Source organism: Eubalaena glacialis, chromosome 13 (genome assembly GCF_028564815.1).
Source record: "Eubalaena glacialis isolate mEubGla1 chromosome 13, mEubGla1.1.hap2.+ XY, whole genome shotgun sequence".
Classification (NCBI taxonomy): domain Eukaryota; kingdom Metazoa; phylum Chordata; class Mammalia; order Artiodactyla; family Balaenidae; genus Eubalaena; species Eubalaena glacialis.
The window spans coordinates 56,028,942-56,049,411 of record NC_083728.1 but is presented as its reverse complement, the minus strand read 5'-3'; the positions used below and the strand labels follow the sequence as shown (position 1 = coordinate 56,049,411).

The 20,470-nt window shown below is 58.9% G+C and overlaps 1 protein-coding gene across 3 annotated transcripts in view; it reads right to left on the bottom strand.

The window, feature by feature from the left end:
• Window positions 1–2,314: 2,314 nt before the first annotated feature.
• RAB11FIP3 (RAB11 family interacting protein 3) overlaps window positions 2,315–20,470 on the bottom strand; it is a 79,961-nt gene continuing 61,805 nt past the window's right edge. For 2 of the 3 annotated variants that reach the window (XM_061210214.1, XM_061210213.1), the window contains exons 6-14: window positions 15,067–15,102; window positions 11,298–11,391; window positions 10,353–10,456; window positions 7,349–7,489; window positions 5,072–5,153; window positions 4,367–4,504; window positions 4,119–4,274; window positions 3,870–4,010; window positions 2,315–3,795 (exon numbers count right to left, since the gene is read on the bottom strand). In XM_061210214.1, coding sequence (XP_061066197.1) covers window positions 3,682–3,795; window positions 3,870–4,010; window positions 4,119–4,274; window positions 4,367–4,504; window positions 5,072–5,153; window positions 7,349–7,489; window positions 10,353–10,456; window positions 11,298–11,391; window positions 15,067–15,102 — 1,006 coding nt within the window. In that variant the 3' untranslated portion in view covers window positions 2,315–3,681. Of the gene's footprint in view, window positions 3,796–3,869; window positions 4,011–4,118; window positions 4,275–4,366; window positions 4,505–5,071; window positions 5,154–7,348; window positions 7,490–10,352; window positions 10,457–11,297; window positions 11,392–15,066; window positions 15,103–18,306; window positions 18,442–20,470 lie in introns of all 3 variants that reach the window. The other variant, XM_061210212.1, reaches the window with a different exon arrangement.

Genomic DNA, 20,470 nt, shown 5'->3' with positions numbered 1-20,470 from the left:
GACAGGCACGTGGGAGCTGAGGCCAGCAGGCGGCTGAGGACAGGACACACCTGTGCTCTGGCAGGTTTTACATAACGACCCGTAATCACCTGCTTTGTGAGACGCCCTCACAGGGCCTCCATCTCCTGGTCTCTGAACCACCAGCAGGTGGAGTGACAGGCACTGGCGCCACAGGGCTGGGGTTGAAGGCGGGCACCCCTTCCTTTAGTGTGGACAGGCTGGAACAGGCCTGAGCCAAGGACCCGGGCAGTACACGTGGGGCACGAGGAACCAGGGGCTGGGGCCGGCTGTGCAGCCACCTGCCAGCAGTCTGCTTCCAGGGGAGGGGCAGAGTCTTGCTCTGTGCTCTTTGGCCAAGATCTCGAAGGGTGAAGCCGGGGCTCTAGCAACGTGAGGGAGGAGCTGACTTGAGACAGGATCTGCTTTGGGGCTGGGGGTGGAGGGTCCCCACACGGGAGAGATGCACTTTTGACACTGGCCTCACGTGTCCCCCGCGGCCCCCTCCAGCACACTCTGGGCACGCTCCGCCTGGGCCACCCTCTGTAAGAGGCTCTCCGGGAAGCTCTTCCTGGGCAGCAGCCAGGCACTGCCGTTTCCATTTACAATGGGTTTTTGTCATGTGTTCTCCCACCCCACCCTGTCCCAAGGGGGCTCTGTCCCTAGTAGGGCTGGGACTCCTGCAGGACCAGGGCAAGGATCTCAGCCTAGCCTGGTGGGACCAGCTGGACTGTGGACAGGCCCCCATGTTTAAGAGTGGAAATGGAACAGGTTGGCAGGCCTCAGTGGGGTACGGGGAGGAGCCCCTTCCTAGTTTTGGCTTCACCTGATGGAAAGGCCCTTCCCCACACCCAGCTTCTCCTCCTAGGCAGAGACGGGCCCTTCAGGCTCCCGACAGACAGGCCCGGGACATCACCCGGTGTCAAAGCAGAGGCACTGGAGGCAATGGCCTCCTCCCAGGTCAGTAGAGACGTCCCCAGTGCAGCAAGACTAGGGACAAGGCCCTCCCAGGCCCCCACTGACCTCCTGAACCTGCTGGAGCACCCCGGCACCCCCAGTGCTGAGCTGGCCCCTTTGTGCAACTCCACCAGGAGTCTGGGGGTGAAGCCCGCACCCCAGGCCTCACCACAATGCTGCCCTCCCTGGCTGCCCTGGCCACGTGGCCCACTGGTTGCACCTGGCAAGCACTGGGCCCTGGGGGTGGCCAGGTACAAGTCCCAGCCCCACTAATGAACTTGTTGATGTATGTATTGACTCCGGGGAGCTACCCCCTCTGAGCCCCAGGAGCACGGTTGGGGGCCTGCATCCTCTCCAGGCCCTCCCCCGAATCCTGGCAGGGATGCCAGCGCCAGGCAGGAACTCCTGTGACACATCCACACCCTCCAATTGCCCCTTCGATGCTACTCACACAGCACCCAGGGCTCCTGGCGACCTTCAGAGTCTTAATGCCACAACCCCAGCTGAGGACAAGGCCTGGGGGCCCTGCTTGCTGCAGGCCAGGCCAACCTTTCATCACCTGGGGGCTGAGTGGGCAGCAGACCTGGGCTCAAGCCCTTCTCTGCCCCACTGGGTGGTCGGGTGGGGCCTCAGTTTCTCCATCTGTGTCTGGTAACGCAGGTAGCTCAGTGCCAGGGGGTGGGAGATGCCTGGGCCAGGGAATCAAGTTTGGGGGACTTCTAGCTAACAGCCCCCCTTCAAGTGAGATTTGGTCATTCACCCTTAGAAGCTCCTTGGTGGCATCCCCATGACTGCAGTGGCACACCTGAGCTCTTTTCCCTGGCTTCCCTGCCAAGCCTTTCCTGCCCAATCCTATGGTGCCTTTGCCTTTCCTGTGTCTTCCTTTGGGTACTCTCTGTCTGCCCCTACCCACTTTGGCCTGGCTGGCCCTCAGCACCATGTCAGCAGCCAGGCTGCACTTGGGGGCTGTGTCCTACCATGAACACATGGCCCTGGGGCCCCACCACGTTGCCCCGCCCCAGGAGCATCCCCAGTTGGACTCCCCTGTGGGCCCAGCTGGGAGGGGGAATCCTGCCGCCTCTGGGAGGGGTTGGCTGGACCAGAAGGCCTCCTGCTCTCCAAGCCCAGACGACGCCATGGGGAGCTCCTGGCCCGCCCCTCAGCCCCCTCAGATGCAGCACCAACTTTCATCGGCGCTGGGGCCCCTGGCCTCATGCTCCTACGTCATCCAGGCCACTGTAGCTCGGCCTGGAGATCTTTCTCGAGGGGGTGAAAACAGGGTCAGCGTGCCAGCCAGTGCCTGGCGTCTGCGCGAAGGTCTCAGAGCAGCTTGTGTTCACAGAAACAGACCCAGTCTGTGTGGCGGGGCACAGCAGGGCGGGGAGCAGAGTTCCAGTGTTTATTATCGTACATATATATATTTCATGTGTATGCACAGATAGTTTTCTCTCTTAGAAGTATTAAAAAATTGATCAACCTTCAATCTATAAAAAATACCTACTCTACACGATAGAAAAATCTCTCCTCCAAGTTTACATTGATTTACACCCAAAGCTTTCCCCAAAATATACAATACGAGGCAACATCTTAAATCTTAATGTAGAAGGTGGGCCACGTGGAGGGTGGAGGGACACAGAGCCACACACACGCTCGCTCACGCACGCACGCACACACACACCCTCACGTATGCACTCGCACACAGCAGTGGCCCGCCTGTGTGCAGGGTCTTGGCCCACCTGGGAGCACCCGGAGGCTCCTGGCTGGCGCTCAGGCTCGGGGGGCAGGCCCAGCAGCCCCTGTGGGTGATGCTGCTGCTCCTGGCAGTGCAGGTGCCGGGCAGGGGCTTCCTTGAAGGAGCCCCCAAGCCACCAGGAAGGCCTTGAACTGTGTACTTGTGAGAGCCTGCCCGCCCCAGCCTCCTGCAAAGTGCACCTTGTGGAGACAGGACGACTCCTAAAGACCTCAAACTCCCAGAGGAAACTGGTTCCAGACGTTTGGTTTCCTCGGGCCAGCGGAGATCCGCACAGGGAGGAGAGGACACACCCCTGGGAGCCACAGCCCTGCCTGAACCCCCAGAGTCAGAGGGGAACAGCAACACCCACCCGATGCAGACAGCACATTCCACACCATGACTCTCAAGTCACAGGAGGGTCAGCGCCCAGGGTTACTGCAGCGAGGGGCTGGCCATGAGCACAGGCCCATGGCCTAGAGGCCCCTGGGCCTGAATCTGGACCAAGGGGCCCCTTCTGGTTGGGTGCCAGCCTGAGCAGCTCCAGGAAAGCCGGGGGGGGGGGGCCCTGCAGCTCCTGGCCAGACCCTGACACACACTGGCCTCTCCTGCTTGTCCTCCCCCTGCCCCACCATGTCTGGCGCCAGGGTCCTGGGGCTTCTATGCCATCCAGGAGCGGCTGCGACTTGGAAGGCACCAGGTCAGGGTGCCTGGCGGGCACAGGAAGCAGCACCCCCGGCGGGGACCCATTTCATTCCTTTCTTCCCTGACAAGGCAGGAAGCGTGGGAGAGGTCACAGAGGGGTTCACCCCAGCCTGAGAGACTGTCTCTCATTCTCTGCAGAAAGGAGGGCGTAGCGAGAGGCCAGAGCCACCACGGGCTCTGGTCCCAGCATCCCTCCTCCCCCGCCCTGCCCTGCCCAGCTGTGTGCTCCACGGTGGGCGAGGGACCTCGGTCTCGGCCGCGTGCGTGCTGTGCTGGAGCCCCGCCAAGTGGCACTACTTGACCTCCAGGATGGACGGGTTGGTCTCCATGATGGCCACGATGATCCTGTCGATGTAGTCCTGCAGGCGGAAGTTGATCTCCTCCTGCTTCTGGATGGCGTCCATGAGCTGTGGGAGGAGCCAGGGGTCGGTGCCAGGTGCCCAGACTGTGGATGCCCGCAGGGGACGGGGCGGGGCGTTACCTCGTCTCGGGAGACGGAGCTGATCTCTGCGGCCAGAGACTCGGAGAAGGCCGTGGAGAAGAGATTCTTGGCGCCCTGGATGCTCAGGTTGATGATCTGCCCGTTGAGCTCGTCATTCTGCTCCTTCAGGCTGCGGTTGTCCTGGGGGACATGGGGCGTCACTCCTGGGCCGAGGCAGGACCACCAGCTCGGGCACCGGCCCCCACGCGCCCCCATGTCGGCCCCCGGAAGCGTGAGCCCAGCCCGCACCTGCTTCAGCCTCCGGACCTCCTGCTCCAGCTCACTCTCCCGCGTGCGGCTGTTGTACTCCTGCAGGCCTGCGCTGCTGCTGCGGCCCCTCCTCTGCTCGGCCTCCAGCTTGAAGAGCTGCAGATGCTCCAGCTGCTTGCGCAGGTCCTCGATCAGCTGCAGCAGCAGGGGTTGGCTCAGCTTGGCTTCAGGACCTCTGGGGCGGTCTGAACGCCAATGGGGGGGGGACCCAGGGGCTCTGTGCTCACCTCCTGGGTCGCCTCCTTGTCCCTCTGGAACTGGTGCCTCTCGTGGCTCAGCCTGTCCCCCAGCTTCCTCCTGTTCTCCTGTTCCTCACTGAGCCGCAGCGACAGCTCCTCAATCTCATCCAGCAGCTTCTGCTTCTCCTGCGAGAACAAAACAATTGCCGGAGACACGCCCGTCTGCCGCCCGTCCATGCAGCTCTCCTTAGCTGTCTGCGCCCGACATGTGACAGGTGGGCCTGCGAGGTGCCCGGGACGGTTTCTGGGAGGAGGCCAGAGCCCAAGTGCTCTCAGATGTCCTCAGGGTGCAGAGTTGCCCAGGGGTCCCTGGGTGGGGAGGGGACCACGGGGCACAGGGGGTCAAGCTGAAGTCAGCCCCTCAAGGACATCATCCTAGATTCAAACCAGGGGTTAATCTATGCGTGACTCTCCAGGCCCAAGGATGCCGGGAAGCCGGGCAGGGTCGCGCATCTTCCAGCAAAGGGACGGCCAGGCCCAGCGTGCCCTGGCTCCCTCACCCCCGGGGCCGCAGGGCCCGGTGTCACCAGCCTGCTCTCGAGCAGCACAGCTCCCCGGCCTGCAGGCGCACCCCTTGGCCGGCCACACCCCCGCAGGCCCATCGGCCAACAGTGCGGCTGCCCTGCTTTGGAGAACCTGTCTCAGGTCCCGATGGCCCACAGGCACCCGGGGCGGAGGCTGCCGGCAGCTCACCTCCTCCAGGCGCTCGATGCTGGCCTTCAGGCAGGGCGTGCAGGACCTCAGCTCACTGTTCTCCTCGTCCAGCTGCTGCAGCCTGGGGCACAAGAACAAGGCTGGGACCCGCGGAGCTGTCCCCCGACCACCACACGCACCCACACGAGGGCCCTGGGCCAAAGCTTCTCGTAAACCTCCGGTTTACAGAGAAGCTGCAGACACAGAGCGAGTCCCACGGACCCTGAGCCCCTTTCGGCTTCTCCAGGCATCTGCTCAGCATTGTGGCGTTCATCACACCCACACTGGTAACGCGAATGACCAACCCATGGACTCAACACAGCTTTCCCACCAGCGCCCCTTCCCGTCCGGGGTCCCCGCACCGCATTAGCCGTCATGGCTCCTCTGTCCCCTCTGGTCTGCAGCAGCCTCTGGACTTCCCTGGCTCTTCATGACCTTGACAGTTCTGAGCAGGTCTGGTCATGTATTTGGTAAAATGTCCCTCAGATTGGGTTTGTCTGGTGTCTTCTCGTGACTGGAAAGGTTGTGGGTTTGGGGAGAATCCCACAGAGGAGAGGTACCCTTCGCATCACGGGTGATGTTGACCTGGATCGCCTGGTTGGGGTGTGTCTGCCAGGTGTCTCCTCTGTCGAGTTCTCCTTCTCCCGTCCCTTCTCTGTCGTCTGGAGGCCAGTCACGGGGTCCAGTCCACGCTCCAGGGACCCCCGAGCGGGCATGTCTGTGTGTTATTTGGTCTCCTCTGCAGGAGTCCACGTTGGGTTACACTCTGGATGGCGGTTCCTGCCGTGCCCCAGCTATGCCCACTGGGAGCCATAACACACCGTCGTCTGTGTGTGCTTCTGTTCAAGCACCTCCCCGCTTCCTGGCACTCCAGGCTCTGCCGGTTTTCCTCTGTGCCAGCCACAGACCCGGCCCTTCTCCAAGAGGCCCCAGTTCCTTCCATGGCCCCGCTGTCCTCACCCTGCCAAGAACCCCAGGGAGCTGAGGGAGGCCACCAGGGTCCAGGCACATGGAGCTGCTAACTGAGGTGCAAAGAGCAGGCAGCGGTGACCCTGAGTCCCATCTCGCTCTGTGAGGGCCTCATGAGGCCCTGTCCACCTCGGGCCCCTGCAGCTGCTGTCCCACTCAGCCAGCAGGATGTCCCACTCGGCCAGCAGGATGCCCCCTGCCGTGCAGGCTCTGGTGCTGGCAGACATGGGAGGCAGGACGGCCCGCCCCTAGGCACCCACAGCCTGGTGGACAGGGCCCCACGGAGAGGCTGTGGCCCGCGGGTCCACTGGACGGCACTGTGCCAAGGCCCAGGAAGAAGGCTTTCCCGGGAGGTGACACCGCAGGCCTGCCCCCAGGGAGGCCTCCCGTCCAGGGAGACCCCAGCACAGCTCTGTGTGCAGCCCCTCCTGCCACCTCCCACTGTTGAAAATGTGTCAAAATTTATTTTCCAGCTTTAAGAGCTGGAGATAAACACATGCTAAAGAGCCTGGAGTTGTCGTTCACGAGTGTAAAACGGCTGCACGTTGAAGGCTGAGAGTGGTGCCTGTTCAGTTAAAAAGACTGTGAAATACCCGCCTCCCCGTCACTACCCACCCAGGAGCGAGCTCTGCAGGGGGAGGATGAGCAGGAACCTCCAGGTGACTGTTAACTTGTGGACATTTAGGTTCTCTGCTGGTTTTCTTTGACAAACGACGTTTGAGATCCACGTGTCACCGTGAGTGAACGCCCCCAGCCCGAGTTCCTGGTCCACTCCTGTGCCTTTGTGGGGTGTCTGCACAGAGTATGTTCCCCTTTTCCTGACTCATCTAAGGCTTATGCCTTCAGGGAAGCATAGGGGTAATTTTCTCAAGTTGCCATAAAAAAAGATTTTGACTTTGATTTTGAATGGTGCAGCATCCACTGGAGAAAGATTAGAGAAAGTGACATCCAGGTAGTGTCAGTCTTTGCCTTCAAATACTTTGTGGTCTTCAGTAGAATTTTTTAGTTTTCTTCACAAAGGTTTTCCCACTGTTTGTAAAATCAAATTTGTTCCTAGGTATCGTGCCCTCCTGGGGTGGCCAGCTGTTGTGGTGAGAGCCCAGCTGCATTTCTCATCAGCCCTCTCCCCCACCTGACCTGCGGGTCCCCCGTCCCCCTCTCCCCAACCTGGCCTGCGGGTCCCTGGTCCCCCTCTCCTCCACCTGGCCCGCGGGTCCCCCATCCCCCTCTCCCCAACCTGGCCCGCGGGTCTCCCATCCCCCTCTCCCCAACCTGGCCCGCGGGTCCCCCGTCCCCCCTCTCCCCCACCTGGCCTGCAGGTTCTCGATCTCGATGCTCTTCTCTCGCTCCATCTTGCACAGGAGCTCCTTCTGCTTGCGTGTCTCCTCCAGGACCATCTCGCAGGCTCTCAGCTCCTGCTCCTTGAGCTGCTCCTCCAGGGCGTTGGCTCTGCAAGGCAGAGGGGGAGGGGAGAAACCGTCCTGAGATGCTGCGCCCGGAGCTGGAGAGAGCGGCCCTGCCCAGAGGGGGGACAGGAAGACACTGAGATGTCCCCCAATGGCCCACAGCTCTAGTCAAGGGCAGTTCTGAAGCAGGACATGTATCCCCCAAACAGCCTTCACCTCACACTGAGGGTGCCTGGCCTTCAGACCACGGCACAGTCCTGACGGCAAGGACAGTCCCCATCATTCCCAGGGGGACTTACCCCCATCCTGGCCTGCACCCACAGTTGCCTCCTGCTCGCTGGGTGTGGGCAGGAGACCCTCCCGGGCACAAGCCCACAAGGTGCCTGGCCCCAGGGCACCTCGCACTGATACTCCAGGCTGGAGACATGGTGTACAGACCCACCCCACCCAGGTCAGCCGTGGCAGACTCGAAGGCAGGTATAGCAAGAACATGGGGACAGAAGGAAGGTACACATGGGGACCCTGACCCTGGCCTCTTCCCAGACCACCACTCCCACGTGCAGGAGACAGGAACGGACCAAACCACAGAGAAGGGCTCCGGGCCCTGCCTGTGGACGGCCGGAGCCCATGCCCCCAAGCTCCCCATCCACACAGGGCTTCTCATCTGCTTTTTGGTACTTCGCACCCAAGAGTGAACAGACAGCCAAAGACCACCAGACATCACAGGAAAGCTCTTAATACAAAGTGGCCAAAGCAAACAGAAAAAACGACCTGAAGGAGACACACATCGTGCGGGAAACACCATAGAAGCCCTGTAACTATCACCCTCAGAGGCCTGAGACACCACGTCCACGAAACAGGAGCAGCTGTCGCAGAAGGAATGGGTAACAGAAGTAACTCTTAGCAATTAAAACTACGACACGACAAAATTTTAAATTCAACAGAATAACTGAAGGAAAAAACCAAAGATTATTACACAGAAAAAAAGAAAAATGAGAAAGTTAGAGAATAAGGAAGTAAAGAAAATGAGAAGGAAGGTCCATAAGGTCTGATATCTGATTAACAGAAGTTCAGACAGACAAGAAAATGGAAGAAACTCTGAGAGACACGTTTTCCAGATTTAAAGGCTGGAAACCACGTGCCCTCAGCACAGGAAACAACAAGAGACCCTCACAGCGTCGGGAGAGAACAGGACCTCACAGAGCAGTGAGCCCAGCGGTGCCACGGCCCTGGTCACAGACGGGACAGACGGCAGCGGAGCCGGCTCCCAGGGACCCAGCTCCCAGCGGGATCCCAGACTCAGCCACACTGTCGATGGTGGGGGTGGCGGGGGGACACGACACAACCCCGTTTTCAGACATGTGAGGCCTTAGGAAGCCTGGCTCCTATGCTGCGAGCAGGGCATCTGCTCAGAAAGCGAGTAAGCAAAGAAGAAATGCGGGATCTGGAGAGTAAGAAACCAGATGTGGAGAAAGCAGGTGGAACTCCTGGGATGGAGGGAAAGGAGAGCAGTGCGGCAGGTCAGTGCTGCTGGGAAACGCCAAGCAGCAGCGGCAGGAGTGTGTGCTTGAGGGGAACTTAGGCAAACACTGGCAGAAACGGCCCCAGGAAGTGAATATGACAGGCCCTGGGGCTGGGTGGCCAGGCGGGGCACAAAGTGTGGACTTTCCACCACATACGTGGATAACTGATAAATGCCCATTGGATGAGACAAACCTCCGGTCAGCTGGAGAAAGGAGTCTGGTGGCCCATCCAGATCTCCCTGGACAAGGACAGGGAGGGAGTAAGGAACGCCCTGCAGACGCAGCACTGGAGCCCCAGCCCTCGCACGAGCAGGGCCGACCCCACCCATGGCTCTGCAGCAGGGCCACGGGCAGGAAAGCGGACGGCCCCCGAGCCAGGGTCTCGACCACACAGAAGAACATGCTTCTGCTGCTCTGTTATAGCAGCGGGCGAGGCGCCCAGGACAACGTGGCACATCCCGGTTCCCAGCCTCCAAGAGCAGGAGGACAGGTCATGAAGGCCCATCTCGCCCAGGAGAAGCCACAACAGGAGGCCAGCGTCCCCCGGAGCCTCGGGGCCCGTGTCCAGCGCTGGTACAAGTGCTCGGAGGGTGAGGAGTCCGGGGCTGCAGAGGGTTCGGCAGGGCCAGCCTTCGCCCAGACCACATGCCGTGCTCCCAGCCTCTGGACCTCCTGAAAGGGGTTTGTGACCCCAAGCCTCCGGCTGCACACGGGCCAAGTCCCTTGTCCTCTGCAGGAGAAGCGCTGCAAACTGGGGTGAGGTACACAGTGTGACCGGCTTCCCAACACCGAAAACCACACCATGTGCTGTGAAAAGTCTGCAAAACAGGAGATGGGGAAGCGCCTGCTCCCTCCTTCCACCGACTTCCACACGGCTGTTATTTCTAACTCAGAGCTCGCGGCTCCCACGTGGGGCTCGGTCGCGCTGCTACACCCCACGAGGACCCCATGCTTCAAGGGTGGGTCAAGTACCCGACCGAGCACAGGGAGCTCTGGAGGCACTGGCCCCGCCCCAGAGCCCCCACTTGCTGCCTCTGTTTCCTCGTCCAGAAGATGCGGAGATGAAGCAAGCCTGCGTGGGGTGGGGGGGGCGCGCCTTTGGTCAGGACGGGTCTTGGAAGCGGGGCACACGCCAGACACCCCCAGACGGGAATCCCAGCCGGGCACTCTGCAGGCAGGGTGTCGGCCCCGGCTTCTCCTGAGAGGTCCCTCCCTCGCCCTTTCCTCTGGGGAGAGCACTCCGCGAGAGCCTTGCTCACCCCACATCATCCAGCGAGCCGGCCCCCAGCAGCTGGATGGAGGGTGGTGCTCAGAGAACCTGAGGGGAGGAGAACGACCAGGGGGCGGATCACGCCCCACAGGCACTAAGAGGCCTGCGCTCACCTGTGCACCAGCTGGAGGTTCTCCTGCCTCAGCCGGCTGTGCTGCTCCCCGTTGGCAGCCGTGTCCTTTTCCAGCTCCAACACTCGCTTCTCCAGGAAGACAACCTGGGGAGCAAGATGGTGGCTTGAGAATCAAGGGGGCGGGAGAGTGTGTGCCCCACGCAGACTGTCCTGGAGGCCACGCCCACCAGGCTGGAGACGCCCTGTGAACGAGGCAGCGCAGCCCCGTGGGCACCAGTGAGGACAGGGAGCACGCGGTGCCCTCGAACCTCAAAGGCAGAGGAGCTGAGGGGCCGCAGGCAGGGCCACTGCTCTGCCAGACACAGCCCACAGAGGCGGCTCACGCTGGGGACTCGAGTGACAGAAAGGCCCAGGGTTTGGAGCCAGACACGCTCACCAGGCGGTGGGAGGCGTGACGGCCAGACCAGAGAGCTGGGGAGGGCTCTGCAGAGCTGAGATGCTGGAGGTGCTGTAGAGGTCCAGGAGGTGGGGGGCAGGGGGAGGTGGGCGAGGGGGACAGGAGGTGGGAGAGAAGGTGGGGGGGGGGTCTGTGGCCACCCTGCCCCTGCACTTCCTGGAGCTGGTCCTGGAGCCCCGGGGCCTTGGCCACGGGGAGGCTGCCCTGCCCCCGGCAACCTCTCAGGAGTGGCCGATTCCACCGTCCTGGCTCTAGGATCACTGCAGGCTGCGGGCCCTCCCGCCTCCCTGGTCGGCACCTCTCCATGGACAATGTGACACCTCTCCTGTTCACCGCACGGCTGCCAACCCGAGGAAACCCGCCAGAGATCATCAGGGCTGGCGGATGGCGCAGCCCCGACGGTGCCATCACCACCTCCCGCTGTGCCCTCTGCGCACCTCACCCAACACACCCACCAGAGGCCTGCGCCCGAGGCCGCTGAGTTGTCCACACGTGGCCCTCCGGCCCTGCCATCCATCCAGGGCCTACCTTGTCAACAATGTCCTCTTCCATGCCCTCCACGGGGTCTGGGGGAGGGTCCTGCAGGGCCTCCATGGTCAGGGCCCCTGACTGATGCAGGTGCCTGGGGAGAATAAATGACAGCCCTGTCCAGAGAAGGTCCTTCAGCAGAGCAAGGAGAGCAAAGAAGGGGAACAACTTCACGGCCAGGCCTGTACACATGAACACCCCCAGGCCGGTCTGGAAAGCAGAACCCAGCAGCAGGCGGGCAGGTCTCCACCGAAGGGGCCTCCGGGCAGGACACCACTACCGAGGGCTGGGTGAACAGGCCATAGTCTGTGGAGCCCAACGGGCCCGGCCTCCTTCCCTACCAGCTACTGGGCCAAGATACTTTGAACTTGGGCAATAAAACAGGACGTCACTCCTCTCGGTGATATGAAATAATCTCATCTTCCCTCCCCCCCCGCCCCCCGAGCCGTGAAACATTAATTCAAGGTCACGACCTGTGGGCACACCATGACTTCCACGCCCTCTCCATCTCTGACTTCCAGGCACACCTCCTGGGGCAGGCACGGCAAGACACACTCGGGGCCTCTGGGGGCCAAGCGTGAAAAGGGCACAGGCCCTTGGCTCTGACACATGCGGGAGGAGCCTCAGCGCTGTGTGACCCTGAGGAAGCTAGGCACCCTCACTATGCTACAGAACGGGGATCTGCAGGCTGTCACATAACTAAGGACACAGCACAGATCCAGTTCAATAAAACACTGTTAAAAAGTACACTCAGGACTTCCCTGGTGGTCCAGTGGTTAGGACTCTGTGCTTCCATTGCAGTGGGCCCGGGTTCGTTCCCAGGTTGGGGAACTAAGATCCCACATGCCATGCCACATGGCCAAAAAAAAAAAAAAAAAAAAAAAAAAAAATACAGTCTCTTTACCAAACATATGAAGTTCTATTTCCTTTTCAGCACTGACTGAGCTTGCGCATTCCTTACATTTCTTTTCCAGAAGCATTCTCAGGGGAACAAAAAGGAAGGGCATCTTTATCCCTGTAGACCACAAACCCCTAACTGTGCCCTGGGGGGTACGTATCAGCGCATTTCTGTGGATTTCACTCAATTCCCCGAGGGCGCTGAATCCCAATGGCCAGGGGAGGACAGACCATCAAGTTGCCATCTAATCACTCCTCTTAACATCCATGACCTTGACCCAAATGTGAGCTCCTAACACCACTCCTGGGGCAGGAAGCTGCCCACCCCAGACCCAGAGACCACCCTGAGGAGGGGCCAAAGCCTGGGGGCTGACACCCGATCCTGATCTCAGACCGGGGGTTCAGGCATTTTCCAAGGGCTGAATCTGGGGTCGGGGTGTGTGGCCACAGCATGTAGCCACCTTAGGGTAAGGCCAAGGTTCCTCCCATGGTGGGTGGGGAGCTTGTTTATTTAAGCCCATCCCGGCTCAGGAGACCCACCAGGAGAAGGGAGGGGGGAAGCCTGATCCACCCCAAAGGGAGTCAGGTCAAGCCTGGCCGGTGGACGGGACTGCACGCTAAATGTCACCTGACCCCAGACCTGCTGTCGCCCTGTGGGGTCCCCAGGCACACCGATTCCAGAGCCATGGGCACCCAGGCGAGCACACACCCAGGTCAGAGGCCTGGGCTGAAATGCTGCCACAAGAGTGAAATGACAGCAAGCATTTTGAGTTTCCTTGGAAGGCTGGTGGCAGTTCTAAGGGCAGAAGAGCAGCAGATTCAAAGTGCACGTGTGTGTGAGTGTGTGTGCACCGACTGCAGACGATGCCTGTTTGTAAACAACAAACACCTGCAGGCTGGCCTTTTTTATACCAAAGGGTATCTGCAAAGGAAGATGAATTCTCAGAGCAGCAGCCGCAGAGGCTAAAAGCTGAGGAGCGGGGCCCTGGTGGCTCCAGGTCCGTCCACGTGCCTGGTGTGGGAGCTGGGAGGGCAAGTCAGCTTCCTTAGTCTCACCAGCTGCAGGCTGTTTGGGTAAAAGGTGGAGCGAGAAGGGAAGTAACGCTGAAACTATGATCAAAGCATGGTCTGGAATTACTAGGACGCTCCCAAGACCCAGGTGATGGAGAGAGCAAGTGAGGAGGGTGGGCCTTTGGATTCACCTCTGCTTCCCCTGGACCCTCAGCCCTTAACATGATAGGAAAAGAAAAACGAGTGTTTTACATCCTCAGGGACAGAAGCAGGAGAGTAGGACAGCACCAGAGATGAGATGTCCAGGGCGCCGGACGCTGGAGGAGAGCCCAGGCGGCTGGCACCTGAGGGGCAGCAGGGAGGAGCTCAGATGGGGGAGGGGCGGCCCCCACCAGGCGCCCGACTCAGGACTGCGGGCCTCCAAACGGGCTGCACCACAGCCTGTGAACTACCTGAAGGTCGGCAGCCAAGCAGGACCCCGCTCAGAGGGAGACCTCTAGCAAGAGAGACAGAGCTCAGAGAAGGGTGAGGGAGCCAAAGCAGAGAGGCCGCCGTCAGGGGCACTGGGGGCAGGGGCTCCAGGGGTAGGAGCTCCAGGACCAGTAGGTGGGGTGGAGGGCTCTGCGGATCGTGCTCCAGAGAGGCCCGCAGAGCTCAGGGCAGGCACTTCCAGACTGGAACACGCCTCTCACTCCACCCAGTGTAATTAACGGCGGAAAGGACACACAAGATTCGCCCTGAAATGTCTGAGCTTCAGGGACAAGGAGAACATCTTTTAAAAGCTTCCAGAAGGGAAAAGCAGTCACAAAGAAAAACCAGCAAGCACTAGACTGTCCTGCAGCAGCACCAGGACTAGAGGATAATGAGCAACGCCTTCAAAATGGCTAAACGGAAACCACTTCTGATCTGGAATTCTACCCCAAGCCAAACCACAGGAGTAAAATATCCAACAAGGGCTCAAAAATTTATTTCCTGGGCATGTCTTTTCTCAAGAAGCTACCAGAAGACGTGCTGGATAGAAAATGGAGATTAAAAAAAGGAAGAAGGGGCTCAGGGGGCGAGATGATCCAACACCTGAAACAGACACCAGGACCCGGCGTCAGGGAGACACGCGGGGCCGCAGCCGTGCAGCCCACACAGCACGGGCGGAGAGGGTTAGGGCTCTGGGGGAACCATCCAGACAGTGGCAGGGCCAGGCAGTGGAGGCAGAAGATGACGCAAATAAAAACATAAAGGCAAGCACTGTCTCCAGGAGAAGCAACAACTCATCTTAGAAAGGAAATCCAGTAACACATCACATGGCTTCCTGTGAAGATTGCTGGCGTCTTACAAGCCTAGAGAGGGCCTGGCAGGAGGGGTGAACGCATGTGCTGTTACCTCTCACTGCAGGAAGCCAGTGGGCAGCTCCCAAAACTGAAAAATGAAGAAATGGTCACCAACGCTTGTTCTTTAGAAGCTCCTCCACCTCCTCCTCACCTTGGGGAGCCAGCAGGGGTGGAAAGGACGCAGCCCTTGAAGGAGGTGGAACCAGACCCAGGCTGTGGCATCAGGGACCCCACTGACCCTCCCCACCAGGTTAGCCTACAGCCCTCACATGGGAAAGACTCAACTGAACAGGAGGAAGGACAAAAGTTTTCACCACGGACCCCCAGCCACAAACCCAGGTCCAAATCTACTGCTTTGGAAATTCTTTTTACAACCCGTCCCCTCAAACTATTTTCAATCCCAAACCATGAGAAGTAACTTTCAGAAGTTTTTAAAAAAATACCTTAAAAACAGTATTTTCTAAACAAGTATTTAAAGCACTGTGACCAGTGACACATTTCAGAAGAGCACCTCAGTGGGCACCCAGGGTTCCTACCTTGCCACCTTCTTGCTGGAGAGCCGCTTCGATGGACTGCAGAAATCAAAACAAACAGGAAAACGGTGTCAGAGAACAGACAGGGAGGATGGAGAGGAAGCAGGAAACTCAGGCGAAAGAGATATGGGGCGGGGGCGCGTCCGCAGGCATGCAGCACCCGCTCCCGAGGCCAGCTCCATGCACGGAAAGGCTTGCTCAGCAAAACATTCAGGGGCACGGGGACAATCTCAGGGGCCTGTCACCTGGTCCCAGCCCTCAAGGAAGTTTCAGATGGTGTCACAACCGGGCCTCGGTTCAGGGGCTGGCCCCAGCGCCTGGACCCACAGGTGGCCATGCTGGGTTCGAGCCATCGGCCACCGGCACGTCCCAAGTGCTTTTGGAGCCACACTGCCCTCCAAAGGCTCGGCCGTCAGAGGCTCCACACAAGGTGTGACACGGGCCCATGTGTACAGGCAAGCTCTGTCGTCGGTTTTAACTCTGGCACTGACATTTCACCCTCTACCACCCCAGCTGCGCAGAGACTCGCAAAGCTTTCCTGCCGCCATTTCAGGACAGGAAAGTCAGCCCCATGTTGCCTGCCTGACGTGATCACCTGCCGTGGCAAAAGGGCCAAGCTTACCGTACCCCTCGTTTTGCTTCCCAATTTAACTGCTAAACTATTAGCTTCAACCTATGAGAACAAGAACAGCGTCACGGCCAGACAGACACACCCCCGTCAGTTACTGTGACCCCCTCAGGCTGGGGCAGGAAACCCTGTCTGGGGAGACACGCTGTTCCCGTCACCAGCAACTGTACCCATTACCAACGCACTGCCTCTCTGCTCCGGGCTCGTCCTGCCTACCAGCTCCTGGCCCCTGCGATGCTGCGTCGGCAGAGGGTGCTGGACAGGGACCCAGGAAAGGGCCTGCTTCCAGGTGCCCCTGCTGCCTGGGCAGCACCAGGGTTTGAACTTGGGCCCTGATCCCCACACTCCCGAATCCCACCTGGGCGGCTGCCCCTGACACCTCCCAGGCAGTTCCATGGTGGGAGTCCCTCTGGTGAGACCCCTCCCAGCGAACAGCTTTCCTAGCAGCCAGCGGGTGGACTTCAGCAAGTTCTAGAAGGTGTGGCTACGCCCTCTGCAGCCGGTGGGCGTGAGCCGCTGCTCCTCCCTCACAGCTGCTGCCCCGTCTCCTCCTGAGCTCTCCTCCCAGCCAATGCCACGTTACTCCAATCCCCCGTTACAGTGGTCACTCTCTTTATTAAACTTTCCTATTCAAGTTACTGTGTGGTCCCCTCTTCTGACTGGGCCCTGACTGATGCTGTACATTTAACACAAGTCTAATTTCATCCTGAAGCAACAGGAAAGGACAGACCACTGTCCAGTGTACTGTCCCCCTCCAGGGGCTGGCATCACTTGCACCTTTGGGTAAAGCAGACTTCTCAGTTTCTACAAAATGAACCGTTTTACAGAGGCTCCCAGGTATGTGGAAAATATGTATGTTCTGAGGTTCAATGGGTAGAAATTATATCAGACGTCAAAGCTGCTGTCTGAATATGGTTTGGACTAAATCACCTTTCACCAACCACAAAGCATGACCAAATACATTTATTTTGAGGCAATTTCATGGAAACCAATGGGTAAAATTCACATCTCCTTAAGTGAGTGTGTAGGGGAAAGTTCCTGACTGATTATAATGAGGGTTCTGATGGCATATTAACCCCCTTGTTAGTGCCTGTCTTAGGGAACAGGTGGCTGAAACTGGACGTGAGACCCCCTGGACTTGCTGGCTGGACTCGGCCATGTCCCAGTCTGTTCTCTGCCCCACAAAGCCTAGCAGAGGCGACTGTGGCCGTCCTGGGGCAGGTCCTCAATGTGGGAAAAGATCACTTCCACATCAAGAACCTTCGGAGGGTGAGAGCTGAGATACGGAGACGACAGGTACCCACTCGGGAAGGACAAATGACCATCCCAGCCAGGCTGAGCGGCCATCCTGGAGCGCTGAGCACTGGGCTGAACACGATGTGTAAAGGGAGGCTGGCGGGTCTCTGGAATCCCTGGTCTCCCCGGAAGCCCCTCAAAGAGCACCTCCAGTTCTCCTCAGCGCTGCTGGCACCCCAGCTCCCCTCTGAAGCTGCCAATCGCCCTATCCCTCACCTGACCAGGTGCTGGCTGGACCCCGGCCCGAGCTCTGAGCTGCACAAGTGCAGGAGGAAGGGCTGAACCAGCACCGGGGAACGACTGGCTGTCGGTCGCAGGGCCCACCAGGCAGACTGAGCGGCCGAGGCCGAGCCCCAAGGGCAGACGGCAGGCCCAGGAGGAAGAGTACATGCCAAAACCATTAGGATGGTTCACCTTCCATGCAACTCCCACCAGTCCAAGGCCCCTTCCTCCAGGAAGTTGCCTGGGAGCCCACAGCACTGGTCGGCACGTCCCACCCCTTCCTTGCTGCCCGCACGAGAGCGCCTGGCAGTCCCTCACCCCCTCCGCTGGGCTGGGGCTGTGGGGTGCGCCGCACGAGGGCCCATCTCTCCTCCACACAACACGCTAATCAACAATCTGCCTAACGGACACGTCAGCATGTGCAAACCACCCAAAATGTTTCCTGCAGCTGGAGCCTGTGAGGCTGTGAGGAGCCAGGTGCCTCCTCCTGGGACTCTCTCTGACTGGGGGTGGGTACAGGGGGCGGAGAGGGAACCAGGAGATGAGGAGAGGGAGAGGCGAAGAGCAGCAGGCATGGTGGGCCCAGCGGCCCCTTCTGGGGACAGAGCAGCCAGTGACCCTGCTGCTGACGGAGGCTACACAGCCTCCCGGAGACCAGCTCAGGGCAGGGCTCACCGCGATTCAAACTGACGCCTCTGAAAGCTGCTCACAAGTCTGCGCTGAAGACCTACTCTCACTTTAGATTTCCCAGTGCTGCTTCTTGTGACTCTCAACTTCAAACATCTTTTAGTAAAACAGAGAAAGCACATCTTTCTAAAAGCAGACTTTCTCCCACACGCTGGCTTGTCCTCAGGCAGGGCAGAGGCAGGGGACTGGACCGCGGCATGCACACGGGGCACCAGACCAGGAACAGCACATGCAGGGCAGGGGCCGGCGAAGAGTCCTCTGTCCGCACGCCTGCCCGGCCTCTGGAGGAAGCCCCCGGAGTGGGCCGGGCACAGGGAGTGGCACCTGGGTCAGGGAAGTGGGGGCAGCTGCGGGCAGGCGGAGTCTGCCTCCCCCGGGACAGAGAGCAGGCCAGGCACCGCACAGGTTACCTATTCTTTTCAAGATCGTTCAGGCGAGCAGAAAGATCCTCAAGGCGGTTGATTTGTTTGTGGCACTGGCTACAGTAAAACTCAAAAGCCTCATCCGTGAGGATGCTGTGCAGCTTGGCGGCAAGCGGGTCAGCGCTGGAGGGACGAGAGGTGTGGCTTCAGGAGAGAGCAAGGACCGGGTGGCTGGACGGGGTGAGCTGTCAGGCGGATGCCGCAGAGGCCTCTGTCACCCTCGGCACCACCTCTGGGACCCGCAACGCCCGGTGCAGCGGCTGGGGGCACCTTCCTGGTCAGGCTCTCAGAGGACGCAGGCGCAGCCCCGCGGCTTCGTTGTAAAACAAGAACCCTGCTTTGCCAAGAAGTAAATGACTGGACACACTGCATCCTCCTTTGTCAGAAACACGTCAGCGCGAGAGCAACGCACACGGCCAGGGGGCGTCTTACTTCCTGTTCTATAACCATGTCAGTAACTGTCTAAGAACCACCAGAACCAAGAACTATGGGTGGACAACTTTCGTTAAAAACTCATAATTCCGTCAGCCGTGCCGCGACCTAATCTCAGTGGGCTTTCAGGGCAGTGGTAACGGCAGCCACGTCTTGCGGGCATTTAGGACCCCAGGCTACAGAAAAGTTAAAGTGAGACATCAGTCGTAGCGCAGAAGTAACCCTGCGGACATGGGATGAGGGACGGACACACGGAACAAATGGAGAGATCACCAAAATGGGGAGACACACGCCCCGCGGGGCCACAGCCTGGCCCTCGGGGCAGCACCACTGGGAGCACGTCAGGCAGCCCTCCTGGCTTGGCCCCTGCCCAGGCCCTCGGCCTCTGCTGTTGGCACAGCTGGAGAATTTCCAGAACTGGGGGCAGAAGGGAGAGGTGACTGACATGTGCAGGCTGTCCGACCAGGCCAGGGTCTCCCCGAGGGGCCGGCACATCCCCTGACCTGGATACGAGGGTGGGCGCTTTCTCCTAGGGCCTCCTGCAGCCCGAAGAGGCAGGAGAGCCGGGCAGGAGCCAGCTCTGTGAGCGAAGGTCCTGCCCTTTAGATGCCACAGTTGAGCTTATTCAAAGCCGGAATTTTCCAGAGAGTTTGGGGATTCATAAGGAAATGAATCCGAAGAGCCATTTGTGATGTTAAACCTCCCTCAGAGGCCAGTTGAAGGGCACAAACTTTCACCTACAAGAGGAATAAGGTCCGAGGACACCACAGATGATAACACCGTGCAGGCAGACCTCGGAGATACTGCGGGTTCACCTGCAGCCCGTCGCAATAAAGTGAGTGTTGCAATAAAGTGAGTCATGCGAAGTTTTTGGTTTCCAGTGCATGTAAAAGTGACGTTTACACTACACTGTAGTCCAATAAGTGTGTAAAAGTATCACATCTAAAAAAACAACGTAGGGAATTCCCTGGCGGTTAGGACTCTGCACTTCCACCGCAGGGGACACGAGTTCGCCCTCTGGTCGGGGAACTAAGATCCCGCAAGCCACATGGCACAGCCAAAAATTAAAATATTAAAAATTGAAAAAGAAAAGAAAAAACCCATGTGCATGCATACCTTAACTAAAAAATACTTTATTCCTAAAAAATGCTCACCAGCATCTAGGCCTTCAGGGAGCTGTAATCTTTTTTTTTTTTTTTTTTAAGTAGAAGCCTGCTCCCTGTTGGGGAGAGGAGCTCTTTCTGTTTCTTTTTTTAAATAAATTTATTTATTTATTTATTTTTGGATGCATTGGGTCTTTGTTGCTGTGCGTGGGCTTTCTCTAGCTGTGGTGGCTTCTCTTGTTGCAGAGCATGGGCTCTAGGCATGCAGGCTTCAGTAGTTGTGGCTCGTGGGCTCTAGAGCGCAGGCTCAGTAGTTGTGGCACACGGGCTTAGTTGCTCCGCGGCATGTGGGATCTTCCCAGACCAGGGCTTGAACCTGTGTCCCCTGCACTGGCAGGTGGATTCTTTTTTTTTTTTTTTTTTTTTCAGATTAACATCTTTATTCTTTTTTTTTCTTAATTTTTATTTATTTATTTATTTATTTATTTATGGCTGTGTTGGGTCTTCGTTTCTGTGCGAGGGCTTTCTCTAGTTGCGGCAAGTGGGGGCCACTCTTCATCACGGTGCGCGAGCCTCTCATTATCGCGGCCTCTCTTGTTGCAGAGCACAGACTCCAG